Source organism: Perissodus microlepis, chromosome 22 (assembly GCF_051167445.1).
Source record: "Perissodus microlepis isolate ML-2025 ecotype Zambia chromosome 22, ASM5116744v1, whole genome shotgun sequence".
Lineage (NCBI taxonomy): Eukaryota > Metazoa > Chordata > Actinopteri > Cichliformes > Cichlidae > Perissodus > Perissodus microlepis.
The window spans coordinates 33,746,665-33,771,270 of NC_140481.1; the positions used below are offsets into that span (position 1 = coordinate 33,746,665).

A 24,606-nucleotide genomic window follows, 5' to 3' on the forward strand; every position below is an offset into this window, starting at 1 on the left:
AATTTTCAGCCATCTTTAAACAATGGGTGGAAACAAACAGACTGAATTGCTGTCTGTCTGTTTGTTTGTCTGTTTGATTGAAAAAGAACAAAAGACTCTTGGGCGCTGTGGTTTACATTCATCCTAAAGCTGACGTTAAAGTTGCTGCCAACACCATTTTTAAAGTGGTACACAACCTGCAGACTCTCTCTCTGGATGCTCCTAATTTTTATTCTTAGTGATTTTAACAGTTGTAATCTCAAGAAATCACTGAACAATTTATTTCAATATGTCACTTGTCCTACAAGGCATAATAAAACGCTGTATTTGTGTTATGGACCAATTAAGGGGGCATATAAGTCTGTGGCCGGACCTGCGCTAGGTTCCTCGGATCACAATGTTATTCACCTCCTCCCTGCCTACAGATCTGTGATTAGGAGGGAGAAGGCCTGTGTGAAGCGGACTAATGTCTGGACAAAAGACAGTTGTGTTGCCCTTCAGGGGTGTTTTGATTGCACTGACTGGTCCTTGTTTCAAGAGAGCACTTGTGATTTGGATGAACTCACCGATGTGGTGTGTAGCTACTAGGGGTGCAACAATACTCGTATCGATATTGAACCGTTCGATACAGTGCTTTCGGTTCGGTACGCATATGTATCGAACAATACAAAATTTTTAATTTATTTTATCGACTTTTCTTCTGACGATGCTGTCTGTGTTGAGCGCTCAGTGGATCTGTGCTCGACAGTAAAGCCTAGGCGGAGTAGTCGAACGCAGATCCACTGAGCGCAGCGCAAGCTAGCAAGATAGAAGTTAAGCTCGTTGCAACATGGCAAACTGAACCTCCCCCACCCTCATTCAGATCTGGCCTTTGGAACTATTTTGGTCTTCATGTGACGTATGACCCTGAAGGTAAGCGCGTCATGGACAAAAGTAAAACAGTATGTCGGATGTGCCACGCAATGCTCAATTACATTAGTGGGAACTAGTGCGTTAACGCAGTTAGCTCGTTAACGTGTTTGCCGTCCAGCCCCACGAACAGGGCGATTCACGGTAGCTCGTTAACGGAGATTTGCCGTATTGTGGCGTTAACGTCATTTCAGATTAACGCTGACAGCACTAGTGGGAACACAACGAATATGACTGCACATTTACTCCGACATCATCCTAGTGCAAAGACAAGTGGAAGCAGACAAAAACAACAAGCACGCATGCTACAAACTTTACCCGAGTCATTTAGACAGCCGTTAGCACAGGATTCTCCTTATGAGGACCTGATATGTTTAATATGCTGCTGAGAATATAGCCCAGAAGAAGCATATAGTATAGCTTTTATTTTGGAAAGAGCCATTTCTCTGTAATAAACTCTCTTTTCCAAAGATGAGTGATTCCTCAATCAGATACAGGGCTCGCAAAATCGCTAGCCCGACGTCCTGGGGCTAGCGATTTTTCCAGTCGGGCTACCAAAATCTATCTCTGCCCTGCCCGTCGGGCTATCGTAGGAAGGAAAAATATATGTCAATGCTTTTGCATTCTTTCGGAAATGTAGCTGGGTAATTATGTCATTGGCATCGGTGAGCCACTGTCAATATGTGACATATTGAAATCGCGTTTGAATTTGCGCTTGTTTTTTGCTTTCACTTTGCAATCGCGCGAACTGTGTATAGAGAGCGACAGCACTGACTGGTGAGTGATGATAATTTGCGCACCAATTCCTCTGACATCGTCTTATCAATCGTTAGCTTACTATGCAAACATGACAAGTGAAATCTCCTGCAGCTTAAACATGTGAGAGGTTGATCGCGCAGAGAATCGCTGAGCGTGATGTGAGTGCGTGTGTAAAAGCAGCAGGATATATATTTTAGTTCTGCTGAGCCAAATAAGACAGGTCAGGGTGAAGAAGTGACAGCCAAAGAAAAGCTTACCACAAAACGGAAAAGTTATGACAAATCAGACTATAAGGCAAAAAGAAAGTGCAGCTTTATGGTTTCATGGACAAAATAATTTCTGTGGCTGCAACATGACGAGCTAAATAACCAGGGCTGCACATAAGTGGTCCGCATGTGCGCATTCGCTGTCAAAATAAAAGACGCGCACCAGATAAGAAGTTGCAACGCGTGTTTGCATACATAAGATTTTCTGGAGGAGGACAGACATTTGTTTAGAACTCTTAAAGATGTCGACGAAGCTCCTTTAAGCAATTACTTTGGTTTTCCTCCACCTCCAAAGAAATGTCAGAAGGAGTCCGAACCACAAGAGAAGCGCGTATTCTCGGAAAAGTGTTTGCAGGAGGTGAGCTGGCTTCAAACAAATGATGAACGCACAGAGATGTGGTGCAGAATGTGCCGTGAAAATCCCACTCTAGCGGACAAAAACACTGCCTTTTATATGGACGCAAACGTGCGCTGCAACTTCTTATCTGGTGCACGTCTTTTATTTTGACAGCGAATGCGCACATGCGGACCACTTATGTGCACCCGTGTAAATAACATAATGTTCTGCCGGGTGTGTTGTTGGTTTTCCCTCGATTTCTGAGTCGACAAGCGCCTTTGTTACTGGGACCAGTCATTTTAAGAAAGGCCCCCATTAGAACCCATGAGAAATGCAAGAAATGCATTATTGCTCAGTCTGCAATATCTTTCCCAGAACAAACACCAATTGCAAATAACATACTAAAAATAAACCTGAAAATCAGTTTAGAACAGCTACTATGTTGCAAAGAGTGAACTACCACTGGCACAATGTAGCAGTCTTTGCAAACTTCAAAAAGCAAATGGCCTCGATCTTGGTCCCACTTGCCTCTTACCCGTGACTTCAGTGGAAATTTCAAATTCAGGATCTGACACAGACTGATTCATGTCCTACACAGTTCTTACAAGTTCATAGAAATTTCTGTTCAATTAGAACCAAGTATTTGAGTTGATGATTGTAATTTTTATACAATGTTGTAATTTGTTTTTCAACAATTTTTTGATTAATGTTTTGTTTCCTTTACAATATTATACTTTAATGTATAATATTGTAAAGGAAACAAAACAGGAAACAAAACATTAATCAAAAAATTGCTCTCTTTTTTATTCAGGCTACTTAAATTTATTTTGGGCTACCAAAAACTGAAGAGTCCCTGCCCGAAGGGCTACCAGAGATTTTGAAATTTTACGAGCCCTGAGATATATTTATTTTTTTTATTACTTTTTTGTTTCAGCAACATTAAATTTAAAAACTGTACTTTTGAGTTAAAATATATATTTATAATTTTAATAAATGACAAATTAAAAAGGCATGAACATTTTTTTTTGTATCGAAAAAATATCAAACCGTGACACCAAAGTATCGAAACGAACCGAACCGTGAATTTTGTGTATCGTTGCACCCCTAATATATATGTATATTTCTGAATTTGGCTGTTTCTACCCTCGATACAAAAAGACCTAAAAATATGAAATCCACAGCTGTCTATGAAATTCATGACCATAAAGCGCACACACCTGGAGCTGAGCGCGATGTCTATGAATAAATGTGGACAGTATGATGATGTCAGCCTAAAGTATGGAAGCTTTAATGGTCCAAAAGCCCTAAATCATAAAGAGCTGACATGTTGACAGGATACTTCCTGCTGTCTGTAAACACAAATAAAAGAGATGAACAAAGTCTGGTGAACACTCTCATCCCTCCACCAGTTTAGCTTATTTGTAGTTTGCATGTGAAGACGAGCCCTGGACGCTCCCCACAAGAAAATCATCAGTGTTCGTTTGGTGCCATTTACCTCGAAAGCAATGCTGTTTACAATGATTCAAAAACATTACCATACAGATTTACATCAGAAAAAGAACATTTAAATAATGTATTCCATAATTTAACAAACGTGAAGGAACAAGGTGCAGTCATTCAAACTACATCAGAATCTTTTCTCATAGTCCAAAGATTTCTGGCGTGATGTAGTCTTTCAGTGCTCTAATGTGCAAAAAGATCAAGAGAAATAAAATCTGTTCAACAGGAACCACAAATCAAGCTGTCAAGCTTTCAGTACCAGAACCTACAGAGGAAGTACAAGTTTGAATTTCACATAAACCTTTGACAATGAGGTAAAGCTCTGTGCCCTGGGAGCTGCACCTCTGCAGGGGTTTTGGGGGCTTTTCAAAGAGACAGGACCTTAAAGTGAAAGTCTGGTATAAAAATCTCCAATGCTGTAGCGTCTCGTGATTTGAGACTAACTCGAGTCCCTGAACTGGACCTCCCGACTGCGTTTGTGCTGTTGATGCCATTTTTAATGACACCATCTGACCAATAAAATGGCTGCTGTGTGTATCTGCAGTGTGAGGAGTCATGCTGCAGATGAGCAGGACACGTTAAACTTTAACTGGAGACTGAACTGTTTGGCTGCAGCTAACGTTACAGTTTTCATTGCTTCAAAGTTTATAAATGCATAAATGTGGAGCTTTGTAGAAGTGAAATTAGTCTCTGAGTATTCAGCACATAGTGACACAACAAAGTTTACAGTACAGATTATGAATATTTCTTTGTATATTAAAGTTCCTGTAAATATTTGATGATCTGGCGCTACACTGATAAACTGGTAAAAACGGGCGATTATTATCGTGCAGCTGAACAAAAACAATCTCAGAAAGGTATTTCTGTTGGTGAAACACATTTAACAGATGCATCACATGTTGGGCATGTTTATGCCTGAGCTGCCAGCACATACGTGTTCAGAACATGATTAACAACAAACCCAAATGGGTTTATTTGGAGGACAGAAACTACAAAGGACTTAACCTGATGAATAAACGGTAACAAATCAATTGCCTTGAAAACACTAAATGTAATAAATATTTTATGTAGGCAACACAAACTGACATTACTAATTGTATTTTCTTTTAATCTTTGATTAATGTGTCTGTTCCACTGTTTATTCATTTGTTACCAACAAATTCATTCATCCTTCTCATTGGTTTGTTTACCTACTTGTTTTCCAATCAACTAGTTTTGCTGATTTATACAATTTCCATGTAATTTTTGTATCTTTAAGTCTCCATTATATTCCTAAATTCTTTATGAGCTTTAATAGTAAATTATCTACACTAATATTTAAAGAGATAAACAGGAACGTAAATATACTGAAGTAGTAACTTTATTGTGTAGATGATTAAAGGCTCGTATTTCTTATATTTGGTGGATGTGCTGGCACACTTTTTGTTTGTTTGTTTATTAGACTTTATTGGGCCTTTTTCTATGTCACATGTATGTTTCATTAAAGCAAATGTCTCACTGTCTACAACAAATATGTCAGCTGTTTATTGGTTGATGCTATCCAGCATCTGCTGGGCTTCAAGTGTGCAAATTAAATTTCCGCTTTTTTGCAGAATGCAAAGTTTTAGTTCTGTTTTGTAAACTGCAACACATGAACAGGTAAAGACTTTGTGTCATTATTGCTTCTCGTGTCTTTGTTTAACATTAAACTCCCTGATTTTTGAGAAAAATCCACAGATTACAAAAATCCTGTGAGGTTAAAAAGAGCTGGAAGGACGTTTACAGGAATCTCTGCTACAGTGAAAGCAGAGAGCAACAACTTTGAAGATTAGCAATGACATTAGCAAATACATGAATGTTTTATCGGAGTGAAAGTCTGGGGAAACTTCCAGCAGACTCCCCTCTGTGCTCGTAGTGTGCTTCAGTGACTAATTCAAAAAGTTTCTTGATGTACAAACGCTGACATCTTATCTTGAAAAGGTTTTCTTCAAAAAAACAAAACAAAAATGTTCAACAGATAAACAGAAAATCTTTTTGCCTTCAGGAGGACGGAGAAAGAAGATAAACATGCAGCACCATTGGAGGAAGAGAAGGGGAAAGGGTCCCCGTCAAACGTGTGCGTCAAACATCTGCCACACACACACACACACACACACTTCCTGTTTAGTGCACTGTGGAGGATTAAGCCATTAACCCTCCCAGAAACAATCCTGCTCTGTGTGGTCACGTGCACCGTCCGCAGATTAAAACATGGAGACAGAATTTGAAGCAGGCTTCTGTTTGCGTGCTAAAGAAACGCTGCTACTTCCATCGAGAAGTCACTGCTGAACACTCAAACTCCTCGTTCAGGTGTCTCTGAATCTTCCTTGTCCTCTGGTGATGTCGGCGAGATGAGCGCGTCTATTTCTTCTGCTGCGCCGCTCGGTGCAGGTATACCAGCGGCCGCTGCTGCCGATGCCATCTTCTCATAGGTCCTCCTACGCTGCCGCCGCAGCGTCTGGCTCTGGAGCTCCTTCACCTCCTGCAGGACCTCCTGCGCCTCCTTCCACGAGGACACAGCCTCTTCCAGGAGCCGCTCAGCCTCGGCACGCCTCTGCTCCACCTCCGAGTCATCCTCAGACAGCTGGGTGGCTGGTGGAAGTGGGGAGGGGTGGTGGCTGTCAGGGGTTCTTGGTTGTGAGGACTCGAAGGATCTGGACAGGGTCGGGGAGTTCTGGCTCTGAAGAGGAGACTCCTCATTGCTCCCTAGATGAGGAGAGTCGGTCTCACTGCCCCGTGGCGAACCATATCCTTTAACCTGAGAGAAGTCAGATCGTCCGACGCTCAGAGGCGAGTCGGATGGCTTCTGTATTGGAGAGCTGCCTTGCTTGTTGGGAGAGGCAGCGGATGGTCCTTTGAGTTTTGGAGATCGAGCTGCATCGGTGCTCTTTGACCGAGGAGAGCCACTCAGCCTGGGAGAGTCGCTGACTTTAGCAGCGGCTGCGTGGGATCCTCTGGAGTGAGGTGAGTCAGTTCCTTTGGACCGATTCTTCTTGGCTTTGGACCGAGGAGATTCTCTTCCTCTGAGGCGAGGAGAGTCGCTGCTCCGGCTCCTCGGAGATCCCGATGACCTGCTAAAGATGGCGACAAAAATCAGATTTTAAGTTCAACAATCAGTATTAAATTAATCTTTCCAACCATGTGAGAACTTTGTGTGTTTTCTTCTTTACAAACTGCAGTACCACAAACACAAATATGTTTGGTACTGCATCAAACATACTGTAACAGACAGATCATGGGAAAAGTCTTTTTGCAATTTGATTTTGGGATATGCAATCTACATTTTATATATCTGCTTTGCAAATCAAATCACAAATATTGATGTGAACTAATCAATAATGTCAATTATTAATTAAGGTGCTAAAACTGACCTGGAGTGAGGTGACTCTGAGCCCCTGAGGTGATGGAGTCGAGGAGAGTTGATGCCCTTCAGATAAGGTGAACTGCCCTCTCGTTCTCGCTCTGCTTTGGTCTTCTGCAGCTCCTGTCAGAAACAACATTACATATAAGATGGCAGCACGTGCTAATGTATAGGGGCACAGTGCTCCCAGCTACTGTGTACCCTTTTTGTGTTGTTTATTTCTCTTTTTCTTCCTGCAATGCACTGATTACTTTCAGCTGTCGGGAACTAATCGACATCGGCCTCAGCCTGAACCTTTACACTGGATGGGACTGACATTATTCCACCTGAGTTTCAAGACCATCAGGGCTCCGTGGGTTATTGTTGGGAGCGCCAAGCGTTGCAGACAGCGCAAGGAGAGGAAACAAAAGTGGAGAAGCAGAGCTGGCTATCAGGTCCAGCTGTGAAAACAACACTACAAACCCCGCTTCCGTCCATCTTCATCACCAACGCCAGATCCCTTGCAAACAAAACAGCTACAATCAGAGATTTACTGCAACCGTGTTGTTTACAGATTGTAACTGAGTGCTGACACCATCCAAAAATCCTTAATGCCTCAGTGGAGTTATCGGGCCAGAGCCTACACCATCAGGACCACAACAAAGACTCCTGTAAGGGAAAGGGCGGTGAGACTACTGGTGCCGTAACAGTAGAGTTATATACAGTCAGTGCTCACGGGACTTGGAGCTCATGTCCAATCAGTTCAGGCCCTTCTACCTTGCAAGCTAATGGTAGTCATAGTTACCATTGTTTACAGCTGCCCCCCGCAATGCTGACGTTAGCTCGCCACTCAACCACCTCCAACAACACCTAAACAGCAAAGAGAGCACGCGGAGGGCATCCATATTGTTGCTGGGGACTTTAATAAGGCACGAAATCTGAAGTCCCGGCTCTGATCAGAACTCAGCCTTCAGGCTGAGGGACAGTTCTCTTTACAGCGCTACCAGAGGACGGACATCAAACAGGACAAGGAGGCCTAAGCATAGAGGGCTTCCTCACTGATAACAACCCCTGCCAGGTGTGAAGAGGTAACCAAGCCCTCACCAACTACAAAGACCAGCAGAGCCTGTTGGCGGCAGACGACACCACCGTGGTTGGGCTCATCTTCGATGGAGATGAAACAGGGTACAGGGCGGAGGTAGAGAATTTGTCCTGCTAGTGCTTGCAAAATAACCTTAAGCTAACTTGATGTATGCTCAATCATCCAGGTAAGGAAATCCCAAAGAGTTCATTCTGTTTGTGGCGTAGCGTGGTTTGTAGCTCAGCCACAGAGGAAGGGTGGTGTCAGGGGAGGCTGACCCACACACCTGACCTCATCATGTAATCATGCCTCCCCTTTTAAGGATAATCCTGGGGCTGGATGACAGAGAGGTGTGTAATGATAATAATGGGATAAGCTATTTTGAACGAGTTTTGAGTTGGGACTTAAAGAGAGAGAAGGAAGAGATATTTCTTAAATCAGGAGGAAGGGAATCCAGAGTCGTGGAGCAGCTGAAAGCCCTGCTCCCCATGGTGGCAAGACGGGGGAGGGGACAGAGAGAGAAAGAGAAGAAGATCGGAGACACCGAGATGGGATGGTGATCTGAACCAGGTCAGAGAGATATGTGGTGTTGGTGGGCAGGGTGTTACCCTCCCTTGGTCTGAGAGGGACATACAGTGTACGGGCAAGGTACCAAGGGGGTACAGGCCAGCCTTAGTGGACACAGGCTGCACGCAGACCGTCGTTCGATCCGGGGCATTGCTGGAGGCTGAGTGTGCGGAGGTTAAGTGTGTGTGTATGAGGACATACATAATATCCCATAGTGCCGCTGCAAATTAAATGCAAGGTCAGTGAATAGAATAGAATAATCCTTTAATCCTTTAATTGTCCCACAAGGGGAAATTTGGTTGTAACAGCAGCCAGAAAGACACATACAAACAGTACACAGAACAGAAACATACACAATGTCTTCTTACATATTTACATCAAGGACAATGGTTACTATACACAGAGTACTGTGCAGTTATTAAATTAAATAAAATTAACTACAGATAAGAGGCAAACCAGGTTGTAGTGCGAATTGGTTGATTAAATTATTGCAGTTACAGCGCAGATGTAAACATCTATGATTGTTGGGAGCAGTTTTGATTGTACCATAAAGGCTGCAGTTATCCTGTGCCCGTGTGCACCCCTTAATTCTGGGGACAGATTGGCCAGGCTTTAATAACCTATTGGGGCAGTGTGTTGGGATGTGTTCATGACCTTTAGCAGAATGTAGCATCTGCGATGCATTCAGCGGTGACACGGGGTCGTCCAACGCTGACGGCCCCGCCAGCTCCAGTCATTCACTCAACTGGAGCAGTCTTGTGATGACAGGTATGTCAGGTATTTGTGGTGCCTGATTGCAAGGGTAGCGAAGTTTACTTGTTTACATGGCTTATCCTGCACATCCACAAACGTCCACTACCGGCAGCAAATCCAATCGGCTGTGACAAAGTGAACTAATGTCAGTGCTATAGTTCGGGTTTTGTTGTGGTCTGATTAATGGAACTTCCACCTGGTGGACCTAAAAGTGTCAATCCAAAGCACAAGTACTGTCATTTATCTTATAAAAAATAATTGCCACCTAAGCCAGTTGACATCATGAAAATGATCAGTAAACTAATCTATACATTTATGAATGAAGCAGTCAAACCTGCAGTCTCATCTCCTCCAGCAATTCCTGAGCTCGCTGCATCCTCTGGGCAATAAGGCTCTGGATCTGACCCAAAGGCTGGGCCGAGGCCTCGACTCCCGCTTCCACTTCAGCCGGACATCGCCTAACAGCAGAGCAGAACTCTGAGCGAATCATCACCGGTCTAGAGAAAAGGAAGAGGGTTAGGGTGACAGAAGAGTGGAGAAGGTGATGTTTCAAAATTTCAAGACATAAAGGTCAAAGACACTGAAATGGGTTTCACTGGTTCAGTCAGACTTGAGCAGCAGTGAGTCCAGCAGGCCAGACATTGACTTTAACCATGGACTCTACTTCTCCTGAGTATCCTGAATACCTGACAGCCTGATACTCTGCAGAAGAAAGCCTGAACCCTGCGTCTGTTTACTCCCTAACTTTGTTTATTACCAGGTCATACCTGGAAGAGAGGACTTCATCCATGGAGGCACAGCGACTGCGGCCCTGCATACTAAACCTCTTCCCTGGCTGTGGCGTTCGATACTGAGCCTGGAGAACCTGAAAGGTAACATTCTATTCAGGCAGGTGTCGCTGTCAGTTATGGCGATTTAGTGTTCATTTTAGCAAAGCTATTCAATAAAAACTTGGAGCCACATGCTTCCAGAAGTAAAAAAAGGTTAATGTGGATCTGAAGGGCCCACCTCTATTTGTGGAGACTTGTGGACCTTGGAGGCGTCCAGATGCTTTCCCCAGGACCGCTCACTGCCCCTGGGCAGACTGCTAGTCTTCACTTTGGGCTCCTTGGATGTCATCCGCAGCTTTGATACGTCTGTTCCAGCTCGCTGACGACCTCCTACTCCAATCTGTCCACAAGACCCGCCCCCCTGCAGGTCGACCCGAAAGCTGTTATTCCAGTCGCCATCGTAGTCATGTGAAAAAACATCCTCTTCGGCCACCAGGTCGAGTGTCAGCATGCCATGGGAAGAGGTGGATGCCTGCAGTGAGAACATGACTTTAATAGCAATAACATTATCTTAACATTCAGACCAAAAGACAGATGGAAAAAAGGCTCCCAGTACCACGGCCATGAGATGTCCTCTGGTCGGCAGCCGGCGACCATAAGGGATCTTTGCTCGATCTCTGGTGGGATGAACCAGCGTGCTGTCCTCCTCAATGGTCACCTGTACGCAGACAAATTGAGTTAACACCCTGTTAAAAAAGGTGGCCGAAGTGTTATTAAAACATTTGAATCCATGAAAAAAAGCAGCCCGCACCTCATCCAAAACTCTGTTCTTCGCTTTGATGATGGCGATGCTGAGGGCGTTTACCCATGATTCCTTCTCCTCAGGGCTCACAGCCAGAAACACGAGGTTTGGAGCCTGCAAAAAGAATATTCTTACCAATCTGATGTCATATGAAATACATAGTTTACCCCTGAAATGGTGCAAGAACTTAAATGTCAGTTTTTGAGTCTTGCAGCTGATGAAACATCCATATTTTATTGGGTTTTTTACTTTTTATTTGAGCTTTCTTTAAGGCACATTAGCTTCACCAGATAGCTCCCACCATACGTTGGAACTTGCCATGTTGTAGCAAGTAAATGATACATTTACAGAAAGCCATTAGAGAAGCACAAATACTCTGAGAAGTATTTACATTCTTTTAAGTTTTAAGGTTATGTGTTGTTCTATGAGTTTCAGCTGCTCCAGGCCTCGAGGGCCGGTGTCCTGCAGGTTTTAGATGTGTCCTTGATCCATCACAGCTGATTAAAATAGCTAAATGACCTCCTCAACATGTCTTGAAGTTCTCCAGAAGGCTGGTAATGAACTACCCGGTAATCATTTGATTCAGGCGTGAGATCTAAAACCTGCAGGACACCGGCACTCGAGGCCTGGAGCTGGACACCCCATGCTTTAGTGGGCGCCACGGCGGATGATCTACCTTAGTCTCCTCCTATCCCAGCATCCTCCTCTGTCACACCATCCTCTGCATGTCCTCCTTCACTACATCCATGAATCTTCTTTAAGGCCTTGCTCTTTTGCTCCTGCCTGGCAGCTTCGTCTTCATCATCCTTAGCCAAATACATCTACTCTACCTCCAGTTGTAGGATCTCTAAATGAACTCAAACATCAATTTTTTCACATCTAGAAATTTTATAGTGTTTGTTGCAGCCCAACACAAATTTACACACAAAGTTTATTTAACCCTCTGAGGTAATGACCCTGATCCTGACTCTATACAATCAGAATGTAGATTCTTGTTTTATTAAATTAAAGCTGAAGGTCAGATCGTAGAAGTAGAAAGAGCAGAGCGTGACAAACTGCAGTAGTTTCTGGGATTATTCCGCTCTGACTCATCCTCTGGCAGTCTAATTGGATTCTGCAGATTAAACCTGTTCAGAATAGGAACAAAAAGCATGCAGCTCAGCCAATCGCAGAACACAGATGGGGCAGGACATCTCAAATCTTATCCACCAATCCTGAGGCACATGTAGGAGGAACTCCACCATCGAGGTCAAGCAGGACAGCGTAATCTCCGAACACCAAGACACGAAAGGACGGGCGAGGACAGAGGTTTCACTTTTGGATCAGATGCTCCATGAAACCAGAAACTTGAGGCGCGGGACAAAAACACTGACAGACATATTCTGTAATTCTGTTAGTTACACTCAAGACGACAGGTAAACAGCCGGACAGGTGGACTCACGGTGTTTCCCGGCTGCTTGCAGCGCAGCACCGTGAAGCGGCTGTGGTTCTTCTTGCTGCGGCTCTTGGCCTTCCTCAGCTCCTCGGAGCGCTCGTAATCAGCCAGGTCGAACACTTCCTGAGCCTTACGCTCATCTTTTACCTGCAAATACAAAAACACACCTGCATCATCATGGTTTACAAATAACAGCGATCAGTTCTGCAGGTTCATGATGGAAGAACATAAGTGTACAGGACAGCTTACAGGAGGGGTGTCCAACTCCAGGCCTCGAGGGCCGTGTCCCCTGGGTCAGCACACCTGAACCACATGATAAGTTCATTGCCAGGCCTCTGGAGAACTTCAAGACATGTTGAGGAGGTCATTTAGCCATTTAAATCAGCTGTGTTGGATCAAGGACACATGTAAAACCTGCAGGACACCGGCCCTCGAGGCCTGGAGTTCGACACCCCTGGTTTAGAGGAAGCATGCAAATTAAAATAATCTGAGATTAGAGATGAATGACTTCTGTGTTTGTTTCTCTAATAATGCTCTGCATACAGGCTAGCACAGATGCAGTGACAAAGGAGTGTGTGTGTGTCACACTGTTTGTTAACAGCTGGCTGAACACACTGAGCAGCTGCTGTCTGAGATCTGTGAACACACCTGAGATTAAAGGGCCAGCTGACCGTTTTACAGCTAAGCTCCAGTTTTATTTCATTTTGAACATTTTATTATTCTGACCTGTTGTTTAATTTATTTGAACTATAACTATAATATCTAGTTTCTTTACACAAATTATAATTTATACTTGAATGATTTTTTTTTATGATTTAAAAACCCAACTCCTCATGGACAGTGGGCACACACAGGCCCACTCCCCTCTATTTATAAGTGGAGAACAGGTGGGATCTGTCTCCACCCTCAGGTTTCCTAGCACCCACAGGAGTAGTAGGTGAAAACTGCGTATTTTGCAGCCCCAGCCCCAAAGAAGTTTAAAGATTCTGTCAAATCTTCCAAGTGTTTTTTTTAAGAGGAAAAGATTTTCAAATTACGAGTTTTCTTTAGAAAGCATGAATAATTTCTCTTTGCACAAAAACAGAATCAGCAAAAGTCGTCAGGGAGGAAAATTATCAGCCCCCCACCTGAAAAACTGACCTTTTTATTGAGCCATAGCACACAGCTGTTAATAATGTGCTTTAACTTGTTCAAAGTTGTAAGAAGTATTTACACACAAATTCAAAGAGAGTCACACAATACAGAACGAGCCTGGCAGAGGTAGGAAGCAAAGTTTCAGATTCTGGAAAGAAAACAAGTGAGAGATGTGTCCAAAGACCACAGAACAACTGCTAAGATGCCAGTGGATGACTTAGGCGAGTCAGGAATTGTAGTCTCAAAGAAGACAATTACTAGAATCCTGCACAGGAATGGACGGCGAGGTTGCAGACCACCACAATAAAAATGAACAAAAGTGAGCAACAGTCAAGCTAGCTGCTGTTCTGGTTTTTGGATCTGGTCGCCTCTAGCTCCTGCCAAGGTCTGGTTGTAAGACCCAGCTGTCAGAATAAAAATGAAGAAAAACTAGCAACAGTCAGGAACTGGAGATTTTATTCTTGCAATTTAGCAAAAGCATCAAATACAAGGTTTCACTTAAGCGGTTGAAGAAGGAAGTCCTCATTGAGCTTTGCCTTATAACTGTCAAACAATGAAACTTTTACTTCTATGGACAGTTATGAGTATGTATACTGTAATCAGCAGAACCTGGGCGTGCTTCCAGCCACTAAGTGTACTGAGTGTGTCTTTCACTATCATACATCTCACACTAACTGAAGAATGAAGAATGAAGACTGTTGGAGCTATCTGTTCTTTATTTTTGTTATTTTGAAATTAGTTAAAGGTTGTTGTTAGTTTACTTATATTTTGGGGTTTATTTACAAGTTTATTTGTAGGTTAATATTTGTTTCAATGTTTTGTTTGTTTGATGTTACCTTGTTAAATTAGTCAGTAAGAGCTGTAGGGCCATTTTGTTTCTATAAATAAAGAGACTGGTATAGGACCAGCATGCACTGGGGGTGGGCCTATGTTTTTTTACCAGAGCAGGAGAAGCAGCAGGAAGTAACAAAAATTTGATCTTGTTATTGCCAAACTGGATGAATAAACCATAAAAACGCAACTTTCAAGTTTGGACAGTCTTCTTCTTTCGCCTGCGTACGAAATATGATCTCAGTGCAGCAGTGGCTTGTGGACTTGTAATTGTGGGATGTTTGGTTTGTCAAACAAAAGGAATTGCCATTACAAAAAGTAAAAAACTTGCCCGTGGACAAAGGAATAATCCTTCATTAATGGATATGTTGGATATAAGGATTTCAAGGATCACCGTCGAACTCGAATAAAAGTTACTGGATCGTCTGTGAGTACTCCAGACGGATTTGGTGTTGAGGCCTGGATCAACATGTCACTCGTTCATCAAAGCTGGTGAGTGACAATATTGTTTAAGCCGTAAAGGAAAACGGTGAAGCTATTTGAGTTTAAAGACATTATTTCACTACAAAGACTGATGAACTGAGTTTTGATGTACTAAATTTGTGCATAATAGGATCGCTAATTGAAACATGCCAACGCCCTCTGTGGAAATGTTTGTTCGCTGCAATCAGCAGGTAAATGGATGTCATGTTTGCACTTTATGCTATGGATTCTCAGTGTGCTGTGCATCTTTATAATGTTTGAAATAATCCAAGAGGACAATAAAAATGTCGGATATTAAGAGTAAACAAGAGAGTAAACAAGAGGATGACACTCAGATGCAAGCAGAGAAAAGAAGCATCAACACAGTGGACTTCTTTTGCCTGCGTATGAAATATTATCTCAGGGCAGCAGTGGCTTGTGGACTTTTAATTGTGGGATGTTTGGTTTGTCAAACAAAAGGAATTGCCACTACAAAGACCATCACTGGATTCAGGCCAACCAACAGCAGGGGAGCTGAGGGAGGTGAGAATAGAGCTAACGAGTTGAATCTGTTTTTGACAGACAAACGCTTTTGGAACTACGTTCGTCAGCCAGTTCGGACTTTACAGCGGGTTTCGACTCCGTGGACGCTCTGCTGCCTGGGATCCTTTGTTTACTCGCGCGACGTCGAGGGAAAACAAAGAGGGGGAAACGCGCCGGAGTTTTGTGCCGAACGCGACAGAGAAACAGCAAGCCACCTCTGCCCAGCATCCTGCTCGCGAATCTCCAGTCTCTGGACAACAAACTTGACGAGCTGCCTTCACGGATTAAACACCAACAAGACATCAGGAACTGCTGCAGAACGGCCTTCACAGAGACATGGCTGGAGCCCAGCGTCCCCGACTGCGCCATCACACCGGATGGATTCACTGTTTACCGGGGAGACCGAACGAAGGACTCAGGCAAGAAAAGGGGAGGAGGGGTGTGCTTTATGGTTCACTCTTTGTGGGCTAGAGATGTGTGTATCTTAAAAACTTACTGCTCTCAGAGCCTCGAGCTACTGACCATTAAAGTCAGGCTTTTTCACCTCCCGAGGGAGCTGAACTCCCTCGGGAGTGATAAGTTAACAGCGATGCAGGTGGATGCTTCTCTGGTGTCCTGGATTGTTGATTACCTGACAGGAAGTCCACAATATGTACGTCTCCCACAGTGTGTGTCTGACAAGGTAATCAGCAACACAGGGGCACCACAGGGGACTGTCCTCTCCCCCTTCCTCTTCACCCTCTACACCACAGACTTCAGCCACTGCACAGACACCTCCATCTTCAGAAGTTTTCTGATGACTGGATGGCAGGACATGATCCGTCTTGAAGACTCAAAAGGAACGTCTCCTCACTAACAGGAGGATGGATAATAGTGCCTGTAATGCTACCATGTGTAACACAGCGGGTGCACACAAGCTTCCTCTGACAAAGCCAGAGGCCATCTGAGCACATAGCCCCTCCCCCCACAGTTGGCTCCGAGGCTGACTATCATGAAACAGTCATGAATCAATTACATCATAACACTTAAAGGCAATTGTTGCGCATAGTCTACAGGACTGAATGTAACTGTACCTTAGAAATCAGACATCAAACCAGTAAAAGAACACTGGGTTACACTGTGAGCTGTGGTGTTGGACTGTGGGGCTGTAGCCTCAGGTTTACATTGTTCAGTGCTGATTATAAACAATATGTTTCATGTCATTTTACAGAGAAATGTGAAAGTAATAAAATGAACTACTTTCTCTTGGGAGTAATTAAGTAACATACTGCATTACTTTAAAAAAAAGTGCTCTGTGTAGTATGTGTAATAGATTACTTTTTTTGAGTAACAGCCCCAATACTGATGACATCAGAGGAATCAAGTCAAAGGAAATACATCCTACATGCACAAACACTTGACCACAGAATTTGCTCGACTACTTAGTGATTGTGATGAACCAGTGAGACCCAATGAGAATCAATAAGGAATCGTATCGATAAGTGATATCGATAATGGAATCAGAATCGCGAAACTCTTATCGCATTGAACAATGTTGATCTATCCCCCAACCAGCACCGTTTCCCTAATTATAACTCATGCACACTTGCATGGTCCATTCAGCTGAACCTCTGAACACCAAACATGACTTTAAATTCAGATAAATTACAATCTGCAGCCCAGAAACATCATTAAACATCACAGCTGTTGGAGCTGATCATTTGTCAGTACTACAGAGATTATATTCAACACTTGGTGTGCTTCAGCGGCTTCACTAACACATCCATCCATCCATTTTCTTCTGCTTATCCGGGGCCCAGTCGCGGGTGCAGCAGCCCAAGCAGAGAAGCCCAGACCTCCCTCTCCCCAGCCACCTCCTCCAGCTTATCCGGGGGAACACCAAGGCGTTCCCGGGCCAGCCGAGAGATATAATCTCTCCAGCGTGTCCTGGGTCTGCCCCGGGGCCTCCTCCTGGTAGGACATGCCCGGAAAACCTCGCCCAGGAGGCATCCCGGTCAGATGCCCGAACCACCTCAACTGGCTCTTTTCGATGTGGAGGAGCAGCGGCTCTACTCTGAGCCCCTCCCGAATGGCCGAACTTCTCACCCTATCTCTAAGGGAGAGGCCAGCCACCCTTTGGAGGAAGCTCATTTCCACCGCTTGTATCCGTGATCTTGTTCTTTCGGTCACTACCCACAGCTCGTGGCCATAGGTGAGGGTAGGGACGTAGATCGACCGGTAAATCGAGAGCTTTGGTCTTACACTCAGCTCTCTCTTCACCACAACAGACCGGTACAGCGTCCGCATCACTGCAGCCCCTGCACCAATCCATCTGTTGATCTCCCGCTCCCTTCTCCCGTCACTCGTGAACAAGACCCCGTCATACTTAAACTCCACCACTTGGGGCAGGAACTCATCCTGAAATCACTATCAGACTAAAAGCATAGATTGAAAGATTAATTCCAACACCGTTTCTGAACGGTCCACAAGAATCAGTGAAAACAAAATAATGTGTGTCCAAAAACAGAAATGTCCTCACAAACCAAAACGCTCCCAACAATGACAGTTAAACAGTAAAAATGGTTGTCACAGAGCAGAAACACACACACAGCGAGTCCTCCCTCAGGCATGTACGTTAAAAAGTTCTGGGTTAGCGTACTGCTGAAGAACAGGAACAAGATGAAATATGACGAGTAATGATGGAACAAGTCATGATTAAACACACACACACACACACTCTGGGTTAACGTGAGTCATTACTCTGCTGCTCACAGCAGAATAAATCTGGTACTTATCTGTATGTTACTGAATGTTTGTTTCATCCCCATCACACACTGCTACTCTCTTTTTATTCATTACACAATACTACGCCACGCTTTTTATCACCTGCACTGATAGTTATGTTATTTTACCTGATATATTCATATTGTTACTTTGTTTGAGTTATTTTGATATTATGTCTGTGAAGGTTCTCAGTCATCCAGGTCATCGTAGTCAAAGGAGCTTGCAAAGAAAAGCGTCTGGACTTCTTTAAGTTTACTTGAAGACGTTTCACCTCTCATCCGAGAAGCTTCTTCAGTTCTAAGGTCAAATGGTGGAGAGTCCCAGATTTAAACCTAGTGGGAGTATCCCCCCAAAGAGGGACAAAAGGACCCCCTGATGATCCTCTAATCACATGAGCCGAGGTGTGAAAACAGGTATGGGTCCCAATCAGCCAGAGTTTCGGGTGAGCTCATTGTGAAACCTGGCCCCGCCCTATCATGTGATTTCCTGAGGTCAGATGGCCCAGGATGTGAGTGGGCGTTCAGGCGTCTGGGGACGGAACTCAAAACTGGATTATAGATGGCAGAGAGTTGGTGTCGTAAACCCCCGCCTCTGTTCAAAGATGGTCGCTCACAGTGGACGTAAATGGCTTCTTTCACTCCTCTTTCAAACCATCTGTCCTCTCTGTCCAACATGTGAACATCCTCAAAGAGTGACCTTTGACCTTTAGATGCAGATGGACTGCTGAGTCTTGTCCTGTGGAGGTGGCTCTTCTGTGTTGTGCCATGCGCTTGTGAAGTGGCTGTTTGGTCTCTCCAATGTAGAGGTCTGGGCATTCCTCGCTGCACTGTACAGCAAACACCACATTGTTAAGTCTGTGTTTTGGAGTTTTGTCTTTCGGGTGAACCAGTTTGTGTCTGAGCGTGTTGCTGGGTCTGAAATGCACCGGGATGTCATGCTTGGAGAAAACCCTCCTGAGTTTCTCTGATACACCGGCTACATAGGGGATGACAATGTTGTTGCGTCTGTCCTTCTTATCCTCCCTCGCTGGTGTCTGATCTTCTTTTCTGTGCCTCTTTGCTGACTTTATAAACGCCCAGTTAGGATAGCCGCACGTTTTGAGTGCTTCCTTTACATGTGTGTGTTCCTTCTTTTTCCCTTCAGGCTTAGAGGGAACATGTTCTGCCCGGTGGTGTAGGGTCCTGATTACTCCAAGTTTGTGTTCCAGAGGGTGATGGAGTCAAAGAGGAGGTACTGGTCCGTGTGTGTGGGCTTCCGGTAAACTTCAGTGTTGAGGTTGCCAACAGAAGCAGAGCAAATCAGGCTGAAAGTCTCAGCCACCCTCTCCAGTGCCAAAGTCCCTCCGTCTAACCTCACAATACAGGAAAAGAAGGCCGTCGCTTCCCTGAGCAAAGACCACAACATCACTGTTTTACCAGCTGATAAGGGAAGATGCACCGTGGTCCTAAACACTACAGATTACCATACAAAGATCACTACTCTCCTCAGTGACAACAATACCTACGAAGCCTTAAAGCGAGACCCCACAAGCAGCTACAAAAAGAAAGTTATAGCTTGGCTTCAAGACCTTGAAAAGGACAAAATCATTGACCGCCTTACATATCACAGCTCCTTGGAAGACAGGACCAACTTCACCCCCGATCAGATTTGCACACTGTTCGACCTCTGCCTCACCACTACATATTTCAAATATAATGAGGGTTTCTACAGACAAAAACATGGCTGTGCCATGGGCTCCCCCGTGTCACCTATTGTAGCCAACCATTACATGGAGGAAGTGGCAAGAAAGGCTCTTGGCTCTTTTAAAGGGAGAGTACCCAGCCACTGGTACAGGTATCTAGACGACACTCTTTGGATGAGAGCTGAAACGTCTTCAAGCAACTTAAAGAAGTCCAGACGCTTTTCTTTCCAAGCTCCTAAGGTTAAAAAAAACCCACAAGCATAAAAGTATTAAAGCTGAGCAAGGTAAAAATGGACTAAGACAGATCAGGTGTATGCAATTCTGAATAGATGGTTTTGAGACGTGATTTAAAAGTGGTGAGAGAGTTTGTGGTACGGAGATCTGGTGGAAGTGCATCCGAACTAAAGGGTCTGAGTCCCATAGTAGTCAGGCGAGCAGGTGGAACAGACAGAAGGGAAGCAAGAAGAAGAGCGGAGTGTACGAGGGGGTGAGTATGTAAGGAGAAGATCGGATAAATATGGACTCTTAACCTGAGGGCAGGGTGTGACATCAGAGTTATCAATGGATAATGAAAGACTTCTGGTTGGGACTTTAGTCAGTTTTGATCTGGTGCCTATTAAAATGAATTCTGTTTTATTGTCATTAAGTTTAAGAAAGTTGTGAGTAAACCAGACCTTGATTGTTATGCTTCCTGAAAATATTACCTAGGGGTAGGAGATAGATGATAAAAAGTAAAGGACCCAGGACAGAGCCTTGGGGTACACCAGAATTAACTGGAGTAGATCCTGATCTTTGAGTGAGTAATTGAATAAACTGTGAGCGGCCAGAGAGATACGAGGTAAACCAGGAGAGTACTGTACCATCGATGCCAATAGATACTAATCTGTGAAGAAAGATGCAGTGGGAGATAGTGTCAAAAGCTGGGGTAAGGTCAAGGAGGATGAGGATGGAGATGAGTCCAGAGTCAGCTGCAAGCAGAAGATCATTGGTGATTTTTACTAGAGCTGTTTCTGTGCTGTGACATGAACAGAAGCCAGACTGAAACTGTTCGTACAAGTTATTTCCACTGAGATGTCTATAAACCTGTGCAGCCACTATCTTTTCCAGAATTTTTACTAAGAAAGCGAGCGAATGTCATCTCTGACTTCTTTTCGGATTCATGTAATACTGTGAAATGAAATGTTAATTGTAGTCTTGGTGTAGCTGCGTTCTTTAAAAACTGACTTGTTTGATGGATGCAGTTAATAATACAAACAAAAATATAAATTCTATAAAAAATGTTTTCTGAGAGACTTTGATGGCGATAAAGGCGATAGCCTGATGAAAACATCACAAATCCATAAATCAGCTGATTTTTTGTACTTTTAAGAAACGTGAGTGCACCTTTGACGTTTCCTCATTCCTTCATAACACCTGTTTATAACTCACCTGGTTGCATTCTTTTGTGGCTCACGTGCATCAAAGTTTGCATTATTGGGGGCGTGGCCTCTGTGACTGACAGGTGGATGGTGACACAGAAGGCTGTAGCTGTTAGCTGTCTGCTAGCCTTCACCTGAACTGGACCCTGGATCGTGTTTGTGTTGTTGGAGCCTTTTGGAGCGTTTTGATGACATTACATGACCAATAATATGACTGCTGCAAGGTTACTGTACATAAGAAGGTGGAGCTCTGGTTTTACTGAGTGAATGGATTTTGAGTGGCTGTTACTGGTTAGCAGGTTTGTGTGTGATCCTGATGACCTCAGGCATCTTGTCCCTTTACTGTATTTCTTTTTGTTTCCATCTGTGAAATAGAGAAGCTCAAAGCCAGCTGTGAGGCATTTCCTGTGTCCTGATGTGTCCACGAGCTGACAGACATCGTCCTCCTCCTCTTCCTGAGAGTTAAACTCAGAGTTTTGGCAAGAACAAAGTCTGACTCAGCGTCCACGATCTTTGCTGTGCTCTTGCGTAATAGACGCTTACATAAGGCCAGTGTGAACACTTCCCAGTCCAAACACACCTGCTGCAGCCACATTTACACCTGCCTCCACACTGCGTTCAGGGAATATACGGACATATACCACAGAGAAAATAAGGGATGTCCATCTTTTACCTGTTATTTGGTTGTTGGGGGCAGCACTTTAGACAGAGACTGCCAGACCTTCCTCTCCCAGTCTCCTTGAGGCATTCCCAGGACAGCTGAGGGCCATACAGAAATATCTGCAGCGTGTCTGTGATCTGCCCCATAACACCTGACCTGGGAGGTGTCCTCCACTGGCTCCTTTCTATGTGGAGGAGCAGCAGTGGTACAGTGAGTCAGTCTTAAATGACTGAGCTCTTCACCTGATCTCTACAGGAGAGCCGAGCTACTCTCAGAGAAAGCGGCTCACTTCTACTCCTTGAACCCTAAACAGCTTTTGAGGGATTTCTGGCGAAACATCAGAGATGATGATACCCTCAGGAAGCCCCTGAAACCCCTCCCAGCTGGAAATGACCCCTGCCAGCTGTGTGTAGCCGGCAGGATTAAAAGCAGCACTCGCTGCCATGAAACCACTCTGTGGGATGAGGTCTTGTTTGTTCACAAACACCATGTCTGTCTCTTCTTCACTCAGGACATATTTCTGAAGCCAGAACATGACATCAGAGGTCACATGATCACTCTGTGTGACTTGCCGTTGTTTAGAAATGACTCAGCGTCATCAGAGCTGAAAATAAACACAGCGGGACTGCCGAGATCCTCTCACTTGATGAAAATCCAAGGTCCGGCCTCAAACGCGTTAACCCACAAACATTTACATCTTCCTTTGGATTAATCCCCATTTCCTCTGTTTCACATGACATTTCTTTGTCTTTTTACTGCATTGTGACTTTTAAATAAGAAACACTCTGCTTTAGGACCATCTCACAGCTTCTACCTGTTTCTCCTTGCAAACATCTGTAACAATGATAAATGATGCATCTACAATCTCTGTTTAACTGTTGAGCTCTTTTTATCCGAACAACACACCACAGAGAAAATATCAAACTAGATCAGAGATGTGAGCTACGGATTAGCTGCACCCGGTAAACCTGTCGTCTGGCACAGCCTACCCACAGTCCTCCCTGGCCTGTCCAGCAGACTGGAACCAGCAGCCCATAGGGGGTCTGTCCAGTTTCTCTGATTGCTGTTCTCACCTCCTTGTCTGAGATGTAGAGATGGTCTCCTCTCAGCACCATGTACCGACTCCTCCACAGCTCCCTGAAAATCCCCCGACCGCAGAACTTCCGGATCCAGCCCACCTTCTCCGGCTGCTGGACGGGCAGCGGACCGGAGTCCTGAACACCCTACAACACAACGATAACAGGAGGATTCAGAGAAACGCAAAGACCAACGGAGACCGATGAAGATACAATGCAAGAGGAACAAAAGAATCTAAGAAAGATGGGAAGACCCACAGAGGCAAGGCAATAAGCAAATGAGAGTAGGACAGAAAACATTTGACCCACAAAGAATAAAGACAACAGAGAGGATCGAGCTCAAAGACACAAACAGACAAACGGCCTGAGAGAGACTAAACCAGGCATTAAACAACCCAGGAGAGCTATAAACATGACATATAAAATGAGTAATATTTGAAGACACAAAATTATGTCAGAGAAACAGGAAATGACCTCGGTGGGAATCAAAAACAGTAAACAACGTACAGGTGACGCGAAACGGCCGAAAGACAAAAAAGAAATCTGAGGTAAAAAAAAAAATGGGAGCTTTCTAAAAATGTATACCAAACAGGTCATTAGAGGCAGAATGAACCTGATCTACACACAGACGTTTAACTGGGAAGAATCTCAAACACGTGTGTGAAACAAAGATCAATCACATAAAATTACACTGACAGATTCCTAATACTGGCAAATAAGAGAAATGCACACAGGCAGGAAATACGATAAAAACAAGGCAAAGATGTAAACATGTAACGATTGTCTTCATAAATAGAAATGAAATAAAAATAACGAGAAGAAAAATAACTACATAAATAAAAGAAAGAGCCATGGCTGTGGCGGCATCGTGACGTCATCGATGGTGTTGAAACCGCAGATTTTCTTTGTGAACAAAAAAAAGGAGAAACTTCCTGAACGAAGCTGCAGCTCCGGGCAGGGTGGAGGCATCACTGCACCACCCTCACATCACCTGTCTCAGCTCAGTCTGTGTCAGAGATGTGTTTAAATAAAGGTTCAACAAAAATGAAGCTTCAATAAAGCACAAAGCAGCGTCACGTGACGCAAACAAACGGACAGAAAACACCAGCGATCGGAGTCAACGATCAGCGATCACACTGATCGATCCTGAGCTCTCTCTCTCTCACTGACCCGCCTGCTTTGGTTGCTTTTCTTCATCTTCCTCCTCCTCTCCGGGGCTTGCAGCACAGTCACACCGACAGGGAGGAGGTTTGGCCCGGCGGCTGCTGCCCAGCCCGCTGCTGGTCCCGGTGGTTCCGGTGTCGGCGGGTTGGCTCGGTTCTCCCGGTTCTTCTTCGTCTTTTTCAGCTCCGCGTCTGTTGTCTGAACCGAGACTGCATCCTCCCTTGCGCGCGCGCGCGTTTGGAGTCAGATGCTCTTTCTCGCTCGTTCTGTGCACCCGCTGTCCCACGCGGACGCGCACCGGAGCCTACTCGAGGTATAAGGAGCCCGAGGGCACCACCTGGCGACAGAGGAGCGCTA

General features: G+C 44.4%; 1 protein-coding gene across 1 annotated transcript; it reads right to left on the bottom strand.

The window, feature by feature from the left end:
- Positions 1–190: 190 nt before the first annotated feature.
- On the bottom strand, positions 191–24,479 carry LOC146363641 (pleckstrin homology domain-containing family O member 1-like). The gene is made up of 10 exons (XM_084918765.1): positions 24,256–24,479; positions 23,083–23,232; positions 12,523–12,663; positions 11,091–11,195; positions 10,896–10,997; positions 10,518–10,811; positions 10,277–10,374; positions 9,844–10,006; positions 7,140–7,252; positions 191–6,842 (listed from the first exon to the last, which is right to left on the bottom strand). The coding sequence occupies exons 1-10, from the start codon at positions 24,280–24,282 to the stop codon at positions 6,062–6,064; spliced, it is 1,974 nt and encodes a 657-aa protein (XP_084774891.1). The 5' UTR covers positions 24,283–24,479; the 3' UTR covers positions 191–6,061.
- Between the last annotated feature and the right edge of the window lie 127 nt (positions 24,480–24,606).